Source organism: Cydia fagiglandana, chromosome 3 (genome assembly GCF_963556715.1).
Source record: "Cydia fagiglandana chromosome 3, ilCydFagi1.1, whole genome shotgun sequence".
NCBI lineage: Eukaryota > Metazoa > Arthropoda > Insecta > Lepidoptera > Tortricidae > Cydia > Cydia fagiglandana.
The window spans coordinates 6,645,828-6,659,774 of NC_085934.1; the positions used below are offsets into that span (position 1 = coordinate 6,645,828).

The 13,947-nt window shown below is 38.8% G+C and overlaps 1 protein-coding gene across 1 annotated transcript; it reads left to right on the forward strand.

The window, feature by feature from the left end:
* Positions 1 to 1,488: 1,488 nt before the first annotated feature.
* On the forward strand, positions 1,489 to 12,572 carry LOC134679923 (spidroin-1-like). Its single transcript, XM_063538869.1, has 3 exons — positions 1,489 to 2,180; positions 4,511 to 4,694; positions 12,344 to 12,572. The coding sequence occupies exons 1-3, from the start codon at positions 1,759 to 1,761 to the stop codon at positions 12,521 to 12,523; spliced, it is 786 nt and encodes a 261-aa protein (XP_063394939.1). The 5' UTR covers positions 1,489 to 1,758; the 3' UTR covers positions 12,524 to 12,572.
* Positions 12,573 to 13,947: the final 1,375 nt, after the last annotated feature.

Genomic DNA, 13,947 nt, shown 5'->3' on the forward strand with positions numbered 1-13,947 from the left:
TTATTTTGTTTTACCGCAGTTCCTTCTTTTATTTAACTTACAATACTAGAAGCACATATGTATTTTCAAAAAAACGATATGATATGCGATACATTTTCATACGACCTAGGGTGCATCGTAGCAGATTATAATTGCGTGTAAGTCTGCGTACTTTACGCATGACGACCGTGACACACGACGAGCGGCCCCGCCTCAAATTACAGCCAACACTTAGGGCTGCCTATATTGACAATACTTACAAGCGGAAAAAATCATTTTTTGTATACCCGTCCCATATATTGTCGTCTATGCCCACATCCACAATCAAAATCCTATTGGTCCTCAAGCCTTCAGATGTTGGTCAGCACGGCCTTCCAAGAGGTAGAGGACGGAAACCGATGAAGCGAAGTCAGAAAGAAACTTCGTTGGAGGAGTCACGATCCTCAGTAATGATAATGAGGGAACGACAGAGGAGGAGGACGTAGCTAGGACTATTTATTTAAAATTAGTCTATATCGTTTACTTTGTAGTTTGTATATACGAGTATATCGGTTCTTCTCTGGCACAACCCTGGTTTTTGATTATGTATGTGGATTGATAGCCGGGCACTCCGGGCAGTTAGACTCCTTCTAGTGGTCAATGTAACCAACTTGATCAGATGCTGTGTCGGGAGATGTAACTCTTATAAGAGAGAAAGAGAATCTCAGTTATTTTAATATGAGTACATTGAGTACACATACTCGTATTATCAGTTTAAACTACCAAAATACCCGTATACCGTGTAAAATTACTACATTAAGTATGTAAGTAGATACCTCAGACTTGATGAAGTTGTATATTAAAGTTGAACATAAAAATCTACCTATAAACAATGTAATGGTGTATTTAATAAGCGCTGGTGGCCTAGCGGTGAGAGCGTGCGACTTGCAATCTGGAGGTCGCGGGTTCAAACCCCGGCTCGTACCAATGAGTTTTTCTGAACTTATGTACGAAATATCATTTGATATTTACCAGTCGCTTTTCGGTGAAGGAAAACATCGTGAGGAAACCGGACTAATCCCAATAAGGCCTAGTTTACCCTCTGGATTGGAAGGTCAGATGGCAGTCGCTTTCGTAAAAACTAGTGCCTACGTCAAATCATGGGATTAGTTGTCAAGCGGACCCCAGGCTCTCATGAGCCGTGGCGAAATGCCGGGATAACGCGAGGAAGAAGAAGCTATCATATATTAACACGTTCGCTGCTGTAATTAGTTGTTAGCATCGCATTAAGCATACATCTCCGATGTCGCAGTGAATGTGTTAATAAGGCAATTAATCATGATACAGAACAAGCTTATTACCTATACATATTCGAACCAATAGGTAGAAGGAAGTTCCTTCCATAAATAACTGACATAATCTTAGTCACATATGTAAATGTGTGAACTGTCCCTACGTGTCTAGATTCCAAACAACCTGCCATAAGTAGGACGGCTGGATTTCCCCATCAATAACACTATGTTTGTTACCTACGAGTCGTTCTATCAGTCTGTGGATGTTATTACATTTGCTAAACAAAACGTCGTTAAATCTAAAAGGAGAAGGTCTAAGAGGTATATGGAAGTCGCCGGTGTGTAGAGGGGATGCTGTACCGGCAGGACGTCGGCGCGGGCGACTCGCAGTGGGTTTTCTGAAGGCTACGGCGCGTGCCGCATGCCAACTCCGCCTCTGACCTCGCGCGACCCTAATAAAACAAGAAAACATCGCTGATCGGACATATTGTCTCCAATATCCCCAACCATGAAGTTCATCTGTTCGTGTTTGTGTCTGGCGGTCGCGCTGGGCAGCGCCGCGGCTGCACCCGCCAAAGGCTTCGTGTTCCCGGACGAGCGGCGGCGGGAGAGAAAACTGGAGCCAGTTATCACACCTCCTGTTCTACCTTATATAGAACATTTGGAGCGTGACCCTAGCACGCTGCTTCCCAACGAGACGAAGGGAAGAAACGTGCCGTCTGGTTCAGTCAAGCCTCGTTTTGGATTCGGTGGCGGTTTCAACGTCGCACCCACCGGACATGGTGGTCTGACGGCTAGCATAAGCAGCAGCGCCAACGGACTCGGTTCCAGTCACTCGGCATCCCAGTCGTTTTCGTTCGGAGGGTTTAACGAAGGGTTTAGTGCATCGCATTCAGCTAGCCAAGCCTCCTCATTTAATGGATTTGGCAGGTGAGTTTCTATTTTCTAATAATGAATGATCTTAAGGTAAAGAAGCTTTACTTAATAAATTACTTAAGTACCTATTCACACATGTGTGAATTTTTGTTTTCTGTTTATACTTTGATCCTGGTTCAATAAGCAAAAAGTCGATCTTATTTTCGATAGGTACCAATACAAATCAATATTGTTTCAGATCTACCAAGAGTTTGGGATAGTTGTGTTTTCATGTTCTTTAAGTAACTACTCAAACTTAATGCATTTAGCTTACTTAAGAACTTGACTGTGAAAACGGTCTATTCGATCAAACTTTATTTCAATAATGAACAGGAATAACCCGGACAACTGGGGGCCTGGCCGGAGTAACAATCATTGATAGAAAACCCCAATCGAAACTTAATTAATGTATGGAAATATTAGACACGTGACTTTTCGTAGCATTACATTACTAGTTAGTTATCCCGGTAGATTTTGGTTTGGCGTTTGTCGTTGTAAGATTGGCATCTGGGCCCTCCTGATATTTAAAATTACTTATAATATTCTAACGAAATTTTATATGACCACACCACATTCATTAGTATCTATTGCCTAGAGAGTGGAAAGAACCTCCAGACCTTGGCAATGTTTTGTAACTGTCTCCGTAAACCTGTACCCGGCAAGGCGCGCTGGTTCGGTCAGGTAGTGCGACACCGTTAAGCTAACTATGTAACTGTTACATACATCTCGTTGCGCGAATATGTCTCGGGTTGAGAAATTTTGGCTCATTGCCCGCGGATTTTTAGAGCCTGACAAACAAGTTACAGCTTTATTTTATTATTAGGTATTGGACTCTATAGCACCGTTACAAAGATATCGACATTCCACGTTCATATATTGAAATCCAACTCATATTCATAAGCCCCAATGATATTTAGTTAGTAACTTCTGATTGACAATTTATTCGTTTTAAAACAAAACCTTATTCCATTCAGCGCTAATTAACGACACATTTATTTTCCATTATGTATGACTCCGCGAAGCATTTTCGCTACATACCGGGAAACCCATGTTATCGGCTATAACGTAGCGCTACGACCGTAGCTCAGCGGTGAATATGTTAACAACCGCTTTTGGCAATTGACGACAATTATTTTTAAACATTGTATGTACTTACAGTAAAAGAATCAGAGAACGGCTTCAAACAATAAATATACAGGTATTATTATTTTAATAATTACACGATTGAATTATACGGTTAAGTATATTTTAACTGCATACAATATGTATTTAAACTTAATGGCAACTCCGTCTCGCTACTAAAACTTCCATTCTATATTTCTATGCCTACCTATTATGGGTGATCAAGTGATTTATAAAATGTTCATCGGATTTTTGTAGTTTCTGTTATATCACGTGAATACCACATCACGTGACGTTATTCTATTAGTTCTTATTATGAGTACATTGAGTACAGTACTGCGGTCAGAGATGATTCGATATTGCTCGCTTTACGAAACTTAATTACGGTCAACATTTTTATGGTTAACCGACACCGGAACTTGTTTACCGGAACATACCTACTATGTTTTTAATAGGATTAGGTAATCTATTGTAAGCATCTTTCATGTCTCATGTCCTATTTTTAGGGAAGCAATTAAATGTGCCTACTAGTTATATTACAAAACTTCTTAGAACATTGCGAGAAACCACCAATATGTTTTCTAACAAATTGGGTAGCAGTCCCATCTAACAATGGCTCTTAATATTTACTATATTTAGTTCTATTTAGGCTAACAAATAGCGACTGCCATCTAATCTTCTAACTTCAGAGGGAAAAGGCCTAATAGGCCTTATTGGGACTAGCCCGGTTTCTTCACGATCTTTTCCTTCACAGGTTAGTAAATTTATGTATCAAATGTAGGTACATAAGGGCCTGATTCGGATTTTGAAATAGACATCTATTACATATCTTTTAGAAATCACCAAGATACGATAACGATATGTTTAAGATCTAACCTGTCAAATTTGACATTTGCACGATTCTGGAGATACTCTTGAACGATTTCCTCAGGATATGACTTAGAGATCCAATTCAATCTAATAGATATCTTACTCTATCTAACGTAAAAGTGACATTGGTTGCCCGAATTGCGCTGCAAAAGAGAACTAGTTGATATCTAAACTATAACGTATCTAGAATGGATCTAGTACGTGTCGTTTCTTGTGAATATGTATCTTAAAGTTCGAATACGGCAGAAGTTCCAATAAACTCATTCGTACGAGCTTCCTAGTTATTAAACTTTGATATAAATATGCATTGAGCACTATTACAAGCCAGTAACACATTTTTCATTACTTTCCAGCGGCTTCGGCGGCAGTCAGGCCAGCAGCCAAGCGGCCTCGTTCGGCGGTGCCGGCGGTTCCCTGTCCGGCGCGGCGTCGTCTGCTTCGGCGTTCGGCGGCCATGGCGGCTCCGGCAGCCAGAGCGCCTCGCAGGCCTTTGGCATCAACGGCCTAAACTCCCTGGGCGGATTCCAGCCTCATGAGGTAACGTCACTTTTCAGTGGTTTATAAAATCCTGATGCCTTGTGCCTCACATGCATATTAACGGCCTAAACGGCCTCATGCAACGGATCGATTTGGTATTTAGTCTACGGCTATTGATCATAGATTAAAGACTAATGAAGTAACTCTGGATGATCGATGCTCTGGCAAGAGCGAGCTACGTTAAGTACTAGCCGTTTGACGCGAGGCCAAAGGTAATGTTGAGGATGTGAAGACGTAACGCGAGCTTATGAAGGCCTGCTGCAAATCTGAGGTAGCAATAAGACGGTTACAATAATAACAATAAGTAGGTACCGATTTTCTACAATAAACTACTTACAAATAAATACTTCACTTCCCATACAATGATATTATATTAAATTATTGTTGCTATAATGATTCGAAAGATTAATTGCTAATATACGGCATTAGGTCAGCATTAGGTACATCTACCTATTCAAAAAACCGAAGAACCTGCGAAGCACATATTTATGAAACAAAAAATTATAGCATAGCATAGGATTCTTTGACTGTTTGCTCAACCATATTAACCACTTCACTCTCGCAATAAACACAATGTAGGTGATCATTTCATGTCAATTTTACCATATAATTATGCCTCGGTTAGGTTAGTAATCTTATGATTTTCATTAAAGATGATAGTTTTTTATTAATGCGCGGATACGAAACCTGAAATAGAGTCTTTAACCGCGACATTCAGCGTATCAATGACAATCTTGAATTAATTATCCTGATCATCATACATTATAGCGCAGATGTATATTATTAATTACATTATCGTAAATTGGTGATGACGGAACCAGTCGCCAGTCGCCATTGGCCATCGCCGCTAACGATCTGATTATTCATTATTGTAATTTCGCCTTAATCACGAGAACTCCATCTGAATGTAAATGTGGTACGACAAACGAATAGCTTAACATATGCGTGCTAATTTATGCCTATCAAATGAAATTATATCAACAGATAATAAAGGGAAAAATAGTACGTATGCTTTATACCTGTATGGATAATTTCAAGTATTTCTTACCATAAACCTCTTCCGAAGAAATGCTGAAAATAGCTATGATTTCAACATTCACCTGTATACATAATGGACTCAAATACATATTTTTTTTCTATAGCTACAAGCATGAGTAATATAAGGATAGGTACCAGTAAGCCCACTTATTTTACATTCCCTATCGCTAAATAGTTCATAAAGATCCGATTGTAATAGGTTCTTAACACCACTATGAACATTCAAAATAATCTTGAAGAATCAAAGCCCGTTGAAAGTTTATGTAGCTATAATAACGAAATAATTTAAAATATGTAAATCAGCTATATCACGCTTTAAATATGTTCGTTTTACGTTAAGTATAACCAACTAGTGTGTATTCACAAATACTATGGTGTCAGTTAGGAATTTTCCATGACAGTCTCGAAAACGCTTCATTAGCGCAAAATATTGCTATTAAAATTTATCAGCCATTCATAGTTGTACAGAAGTACTTGCCGGTACTTGGATTAAGTACTGGCATCGGCGTACGATTTTGTGCCGGTGGCTGTAGAGACCACGGGGCCGTGGGGTAGGAAAGCCCGCCAATTATTTAGGGAATTAGGCCGGCGTTTGCAGGAGAGGAGTGGTGATCCTCGTTCTGGGTCATACTTGGTCCAACAGGTCTCCATAGCAGTGCAGCGGGGGAATGCTGCAGGCATTATGGGGACTTTTGAGCCAGGTACGATCACTAGTTTAAGTGTAAAATTAATATTTTTTAAGGTGTGTTTTTTTGTAATTAACTGAATGACATCTGAATGACATATGTAATAAATCTAAAAAAAGTTGTACAGAGTATAATGAATTTATTCCGTGATTCGTAATGTATTTAGTCAACACATAGGTAGTCGAGGTGTGTGACCGACGTCAATACCTGCCTCAATGGTAGTAGCAGTATGCAGTAGTAGCAATTACGAATGGTCGAATCGGACTAAGGTTTTCCTCTTCGCTTAAAAGGCAACTACACGAGGACGCCACTTAGACCATTTTCCTGTGTTTTGCATCTAACAATTTCTAAACATAAAATTACTGGCTAATGGTAACATTCCATTTCTAACCGCAGCTGCACTCCCCGTACTGAACGCGTCGCTGTCATTATCAATTTCCATACAAAAATGAACAGTAATGCAGCTGTCGTTGGAAATGGACTGTCGCCTTAAGTGTAAGAACTGCGAAACTAGGTAAGTACATAACTATGGGAAATGCTGAAAAAAAAACAGTTGAAATGTCGTTATATTCTAAACTATATCTAATGATTTAAAAAACGAGAAACAGTTTCTAAAACTACCTTATGACTTTGTGTATTAGTTATTTAATTTATTTCAGACGGATCTTTTGTACAATATATATTTATTGCCTACGTTTAACACCTATACTTACACAAGTGTTGTCCACTGACGTGCCACTTACAACATCCTACATGCACGTGGTGCCGGACACGATTCTTTATTTTATAGTTTTCGGAACCTACGTTAATTCTACGACGACACTGAATATTAAATACCTAGTCACTTTATACAAAACCAAATATTTACGTTTCTAAATCATACAATATGCGAGGGTCGAAATATTGTTTGAAGTTGTTGTATTTATTTAAATACTTACATTTAATCTATAAATGTCGTTACTTAAACGAGTGCTACACTTATATTCATGAGTTGCTACACGCGATCTTTCAAATGAGATTTCGTAGGTACATAAGTTCCAATAAAATCATTGGTACGAGCCGGGGTTTGAACCTGCGACCGCCGATTGAAGAGGTGTAAATGTATATTATAATTAGAAATGTAGGTAAGAGAATTAAATATAAAACAAGTGCAAGTCGGACTCGCGCACGAAGAGTTCCGTACCATAAAGCAAAAAAAACGGAAAAAAATGCAAAAAGAAAACGGTCACCCATCCAAGTACTGACCACGCCCGACGTTGCTTAACTTTGGTCAAAACTCACGTTTGCTGTATGGGAGCCCCACTTAAATCTTTATTTTATTCTGTTTTTAGTATTTGTTGTTATAGCGGCAACAGAAATACATCATCTGTGAAAATTTCAACTGTCTAGCTATCACGGTTCGTGAGTTACAGCCTGGTGACAGACAGACGGACAGACGGATGGACGGACGGACAGCGAAGTCTTAGTAATAGGGTCCCGTTTTACCCTTTGGGTACGGAATCCTAAAAAAATATACCTAGAGGTCAAGCAACGTGGCAGCCAGATCAGTCTTTATAAGACTGGTTAGTTTGACTCATTTGTCTGTTTGACTAAATAACTATGTTCGTATAGTCTAGTCGTAGCCAAACCTCCGTTTTGACACCATCCGGTTTGGTGTAATATCATATTACGTAATATAATTACAGTTCTATAAAAAAAAGGTACTTCAATGTAGTCAAGGACGTTTCTCAAAAAGTTGGCACCGCCAGGTTAAAATTTATGTTTTTCAAAAATTTTGCATTTTCGCATTTTTTTTTATTGGAATCGTTAAAAGGCAACTTAAACTATTAGAAAATGTGGAAGGGAAGCAATTCCTTCAATTAGTTTAGAAGATATAGGCGTTTGAAATTCAGGTGAATGATATCAAGGGCAGGTGAAAGATATTTTGTCTCCAGGTTATCGATAGTAGAAGCAGGTTATCGAGAAATAAGTAGAAATTCCAATGAAAATATTGACAGGTTATCGAGAGGCGTCATTAACCTGTGTCCGTTGCCGTTAACCTGGTTTCTTGTCATCATTCACCTGTAATGAGTGTCATCCACCTGTCCACCACATCATTTTCAATGACTCTAAAAATAATCGAAAAATGTGTCATCTTCTATAAAAAGGGACCTGTCCACCACGATGATTAAAATTTTGGATTCTGATCCACCTCACCTTCGATTCGATTCCCAATTTAACAACAAGTTTTTGAGAATAAGTAAACATTCAATCTTGCTGTCTATTCACCCTGGCAGTACCTAGTGGAACTCAGGTTTGATGCAACATAGACACACGCTGTTTTGGTCAATCGACATGTCTTGATGAGGACTTGGGAGGGCAGTACCCAAGATAGAGCTGATGCTGAACCCTCGCAGCACCTAGTGGAACTCAGGTTTGGTGCAACATAGACACACGCTGTTTTGGTCATCCAACACGTCTTGATGAGCACTTGGAAAAGTGGTACCCAAGATAGAGCTGATGCTGAACCCTCGCAGTACCTAGTGGAACTCAGGTTTGGTGCAACATAGACCCACGCTGTTTTGGTCATTCGACACGTCTTGATGAGGACTTGGGAGAGCAGTACCCAAGATAGAGCTGATGCTGAACCCTCGCAGTACCTAGTGGAACTCAGGTTTGGTGCAACATAGACACACGCTGTTTTGGTCATTCGACACGTCTTGATGAGGACTTGGGAGAGCAGTACCCAAGATAGAGCTGATGCTGAACCCTCGCAGCACCTAGTGGAACTCAGGTTTGGTGCAACATAGACACACGCTGTTTTGGTCATCCAACACGTCTTGATGAACACTTGGAAAAGTGGTTACTAAGATAGAGCTGATGCTGAACCCTCGCAGTACCTAGTGGAACTCAGTTTTGGTGCAACATAGACACACGCTGTTTTGGTCATTCGACACGTCCTGATGAGGAATTGGGAAAGCAGTACCCAAGATAGAGCTGATGATGAACCCTCGCAGTACCTACTGGAACTCAGGTTTGAGGCAACATATAGACACATGCTGTTTTGGTCATTCGACACGTCTTGATGAGCATTTGGGAAAGCAGTACCCAAGATAGAGCTGATGATGAACCCTCGCAGTACCTAGTGGAACTCAGGTTTGGTGCAACATAGACACACGCTGTTTTGGTCATTCGACACGTCTTGATGAGCACTTGGGAAAGCAGTACCCAAGATAGAGCTGATGCTGAACCCTCGCAGTACCTAGTGGAACTCAGGTTTGGTGCAAGGTCAGGTCAGGTTAGGTCCGGGTTCAGGTTCAGATAAGAGCCGGGATCCAGGTCCAGGTCCGACTCCGGGTTTGAGTCTAGGTCCGGGTCCGAGTCACAGTCCGGGTCCGAGTCCGGGCCCGAGTCTGGGTCCGGGTCCCAGCCCCAGTCCCAATCCAAGTCAAAATCTAAATCGCCAAACGTGTACTATGCATCGTTGAAGAGTTTTGTTCTAATCATCATCAGCAGTTCCACTTCATCAAATGCGACAGTTTTTAATGAAAATGCTTGATTTTCTGATGAAAATCCAAAAGTCACTATACGCATGCCTTTAAGATTTGAGGAGTTCCCTCGATTCCTCATGGATCCCATCATCAGAACTCGAGATTGACGAAAATGCAGCTTATAAACTTATCTTGCTTAACAAACATAACGAAGAGGACAAATCGCCAAACGTGAACTATGCGTCGTTGAAGAGTTCCGTTCTGATCTTCATCAGCAGTTCCACTTCATCCAATGTCACTTTTGTGAATGTATATGCTTGATTTGTAAATAAAAACACAAAAATCACTATATGTATGCCTTTAAGATTTGAGGAGTTCCCTCGATTCCTCATGGATCCCATCATCAGAACTCGAGATTGACGAAAATGCAGCTTATAAACTTATCTTGCTTAACAAACATAACGAAGAGGACAAATCGCCAAACGTGAACTATGCGTCGTTGAAGAGTTTCGTTCTGATCTTCATCAGCAGTTCCACTTCATCCAATGTCACTTTTGTGAATGTATATGCTTGATTTGTAAATAAAAACAAAAAAATCACTATATGTATGCCTTTAAGATTTGAGGAGTTCCCTCGATTCTTCATAGATCCCATCATCAGAACTGGGTTTTGACAAGAACGGGACTAATCTGCATATACTTATACTTTTTACAAAACATTTTAATATATGTCTAAAACTAAAAACCCTCATAAGGTACCTTTTCCCGTTGGACGTCACAAATCTAGTTTGAGTATATGTAACGTGGATTTTAAATAATTATCGATCACCAGTCATATGGCAGGTGAATGACGCTTCGTTCACCTGCCATTGCATCATTCACCTGACTTTTTTGGACAGGTTAACGAGACTTAAGACAAAAGTACAAAAATTTCAATAATATGCAGCTTTAACAGACAGGATAGTTTTATTCCTAAATTAACACACAAAAGCGATATAATCGCTATATAATTATATAGTTACGAGTATTAGTTGTGGTATCAGTGACATTAACCTGCCGCAAAATCTCATCCACCTGGCAGTTTTAGCCAGGTGGACGATATGCAGGTGATGGGGAAAATGGCAGTTATATCGCGAATACACAAAATGTATTAGCTTGATGAACTCCATAAGTACTTAGGCATATAAAACTAAACTATTGTTTACGTTACATATCTTGATAGTAATGCGATAGGTTACATAATTTGCAAGATATCGACTCCAGGATAAAGAGTACTTACCCATTACAAACTCCAATTTCCGATACTTTGTCGTTTGTGTTTTATTTGCGAAGCACAATAACCACGTCTTCGTCCTACCAGGTGATAGCTGATGAGTGACGGCTTCAGCTCGTGCGGAGTGAGACGGGAAAGGTGCGGTGGGGGTTATACAATCGTCGTGAACGTGACGCGCCAGGTGACCGTTAAGAATTGCCTTGGACAAACTTTGAAGCCGAATAACTTAAAATATAACTATAATATTGTTATGCGATAGTAATACTTTAAAAGTTAAGGATATATGTTAATAAAATACGGTAATGCCGTTAAATTAAGTTAATATTTTGTGTGGTTTTCATAGCTCGGAACATCAGTCCCTCGCGTTGGGACACGGCAGGTTAACGGATAAACGTAGTTACAATATTTTTTTTTGTAATCAATATTTATTAAATCTTTTTCAAAGTATTAGGCCTCTGTGTAAAAAGTCTCTCTAAATATGTATTAATTTTTTATATATAAAAATAGTACATAACGAAAAAAAAGTTCTAACATAAACCTATTTACAGGTGGCGGTGCCAACTTTTTGAGAAACGACCTCAAAATAGTTAGCAAATAATATGCAATGCAGACAATCAAAACGATGGTATATTTCACTTTTAATAAAAAAAAAATTCCTTGTCTATTAGATATCGTCCTATGTGCAGGAAAACTTCGCTCAGAGAATATACTACATACTTATAAATGTGTTCATCAAAAAAAGATTTTTAGCAATAACTCAATATTATGCACCGTTAGCAAAGCGTGGCAAATCCCATGTTTTCAGTGAAAAACTATCTGCATAACGTTTTAAACACCGTAATCATTGTGTATTTTAAGTATATAAGTATCAACTACTTACACGATTATTCATTACATTGCTCAGCTTGGCTACATCAAACGAATATAATTTAAACATTTTTCACGCCTGTCTTCGGGTACACACGTGCATATATGAAATGTACCATAAATGTGATAAAACATTTTGCGTTATGAATAGTTAAACAGATTTCACATCATTCCTCAAGACAGGAATTGCCAATGACTTAGCAATATTTTTTTTAAAATAAATGTACAGTAATTCCAGAAGTAAATAGACGTTTCTGGCAACATTTTTATCCAATGTATTTTATTCCTGTTTGTTTATATCTCTATTTTCTTCCAGGCAACCTTTGGAGAGGGTCTACTGGACGTGAGGCACCGAGGAATTCCCGATTTCCCCTTCCCAGAATTTATTGGCAGAAATGGAAGAGGCAAAGGCGTAAGCGCTGCCAGCTTTAGAAAATCGAGGCCTCTGAGTACTGATAGCGACGACTTTCTGGCAGTTCTAGTCTCTAACAGTTAAACACAAATATAAGTATTTAGGTCCTACATATAGTTCGTTTTTTTAGCATTAGAAAAAAGGTAAACAATCTTGATGTGTCTTTTAATAAAAAAAAACGTTTTAAAAATAAGTCACGGCAAATATGTAACAATTATGAATCTAATACGATCATTCATATTCTTCCGCTTTCATAAGTAATCGTTTTTGATTTTTAAAAAGCGTTTTTCAATTAAAAGACATGTCAAGATCGCTTACCTTCTTGCAAGTTCTTTCTAATGCTAAAAAAAACGTACTATAGTTAGCGTTTAAAAGATGAAGATTTTGCCAAGTTTATGCAAGCTGGAGTATTTAAATAAGATATATTTAGTCTTCATAATTCTAGGAACGCTCGCATAAATTTGGCAAGAATCGTTAACATATCCTTAGATAATATAATATATTATTTGTTGTTGTATTCAGTCAGAGGTCAGAGAGCCTAGACAAAATGCTAATTAATCGTTTGCGCCTTAGCGAACGAAGCGATAATCCCTCTTTATTACTCTTCCATATTAGTGCGACAGAGACATTAGCGTATGGTTCGCTACGGTGCGAACGATTGGCATCTCGGCTAGGCACCCTAATAATTCCCGTAATAGGAACAACACATTGCGGATCAGTGAGCAATGACAATTGAAATAACAATCGAACTTCGTCCATGGCCGTGTGGTGGACCCCACAACATGATTATTAATATTGGATTATATTATTAAACATCTTTACAAGCCAACATGATTAAAATATCACTAGACTTATATCAACCGGGATATGAACCGTGATTACCTTTTGTATTGTTTTCGAGCTCCCGATAGTCCCGATAATTCGACGCAGGGCCCGATTTTGAAATAGATATCTATTAGTTAGACATCTTTTAGACATCACCAAGATGTGAAAAGTGACATTGGTTGCCCGAATTGCGCTGCAAAAGAGCGCATGATATCTAAACTATAACGTATCTAGAATGGATCTAGTACGTGTCGTCTCTTGTGAATATCTTGAAGTTCGAATACGGCAGGCAGTTACATGCATCTTGTTATAAACTGTTATTGTTAAAATAAATTTACATATTTCTAATATATTAACAATAAGGTCGTAAAAATATATTTTTGGAATGTTGGCTTGTATTTATGAACTCGACTGTACTTACATAAGTAAGACCGTAGGTACAGACTTTGCTAAGTTGGCTAGGTCGGTGTGTGTAAGGTTGTCGACATTTTTTATTGTCAAACCAGTATTCTGTTACAAACTTCGCTAGCCCACGTTAAAGTTCACGTAAATCTGCAATAAATACCTCAGTTAGTAATAGTGTGGCAATATGTTCTAACAGTTGAACATAATTTCCAGTGAATAAATATGCTTAGCAAGTAGTTTCAAGAGAATACATAAATGTTTTGAAATAGTAACATCGT

Bases quoted from the DNA above. Each gene is read 5' to 3' on its own strand.
- LOC134679923 (XM_063538869.1), top strand. From the start codon at position 1,759: ATGAAGTTCATCTGTTCGTGTTTGTGTCTGGCGGTCGCGCTGGGCAGC. The intron at 2,181-4,510 runs GTGAGTTTCTAT...ATTACTTTCCAG, and splicing joins TCATTTAATGGATTTGGCAG to CGGCTTCGGCGGCAGTCAGG. The intron at 4,695-12,343 runs GTAACGTCACTT...ATTTTCTTCCAG, and splicing joins GCGGATTCCAGCCTCATGAG to GCAACCTTTGGAGAGGGTCT.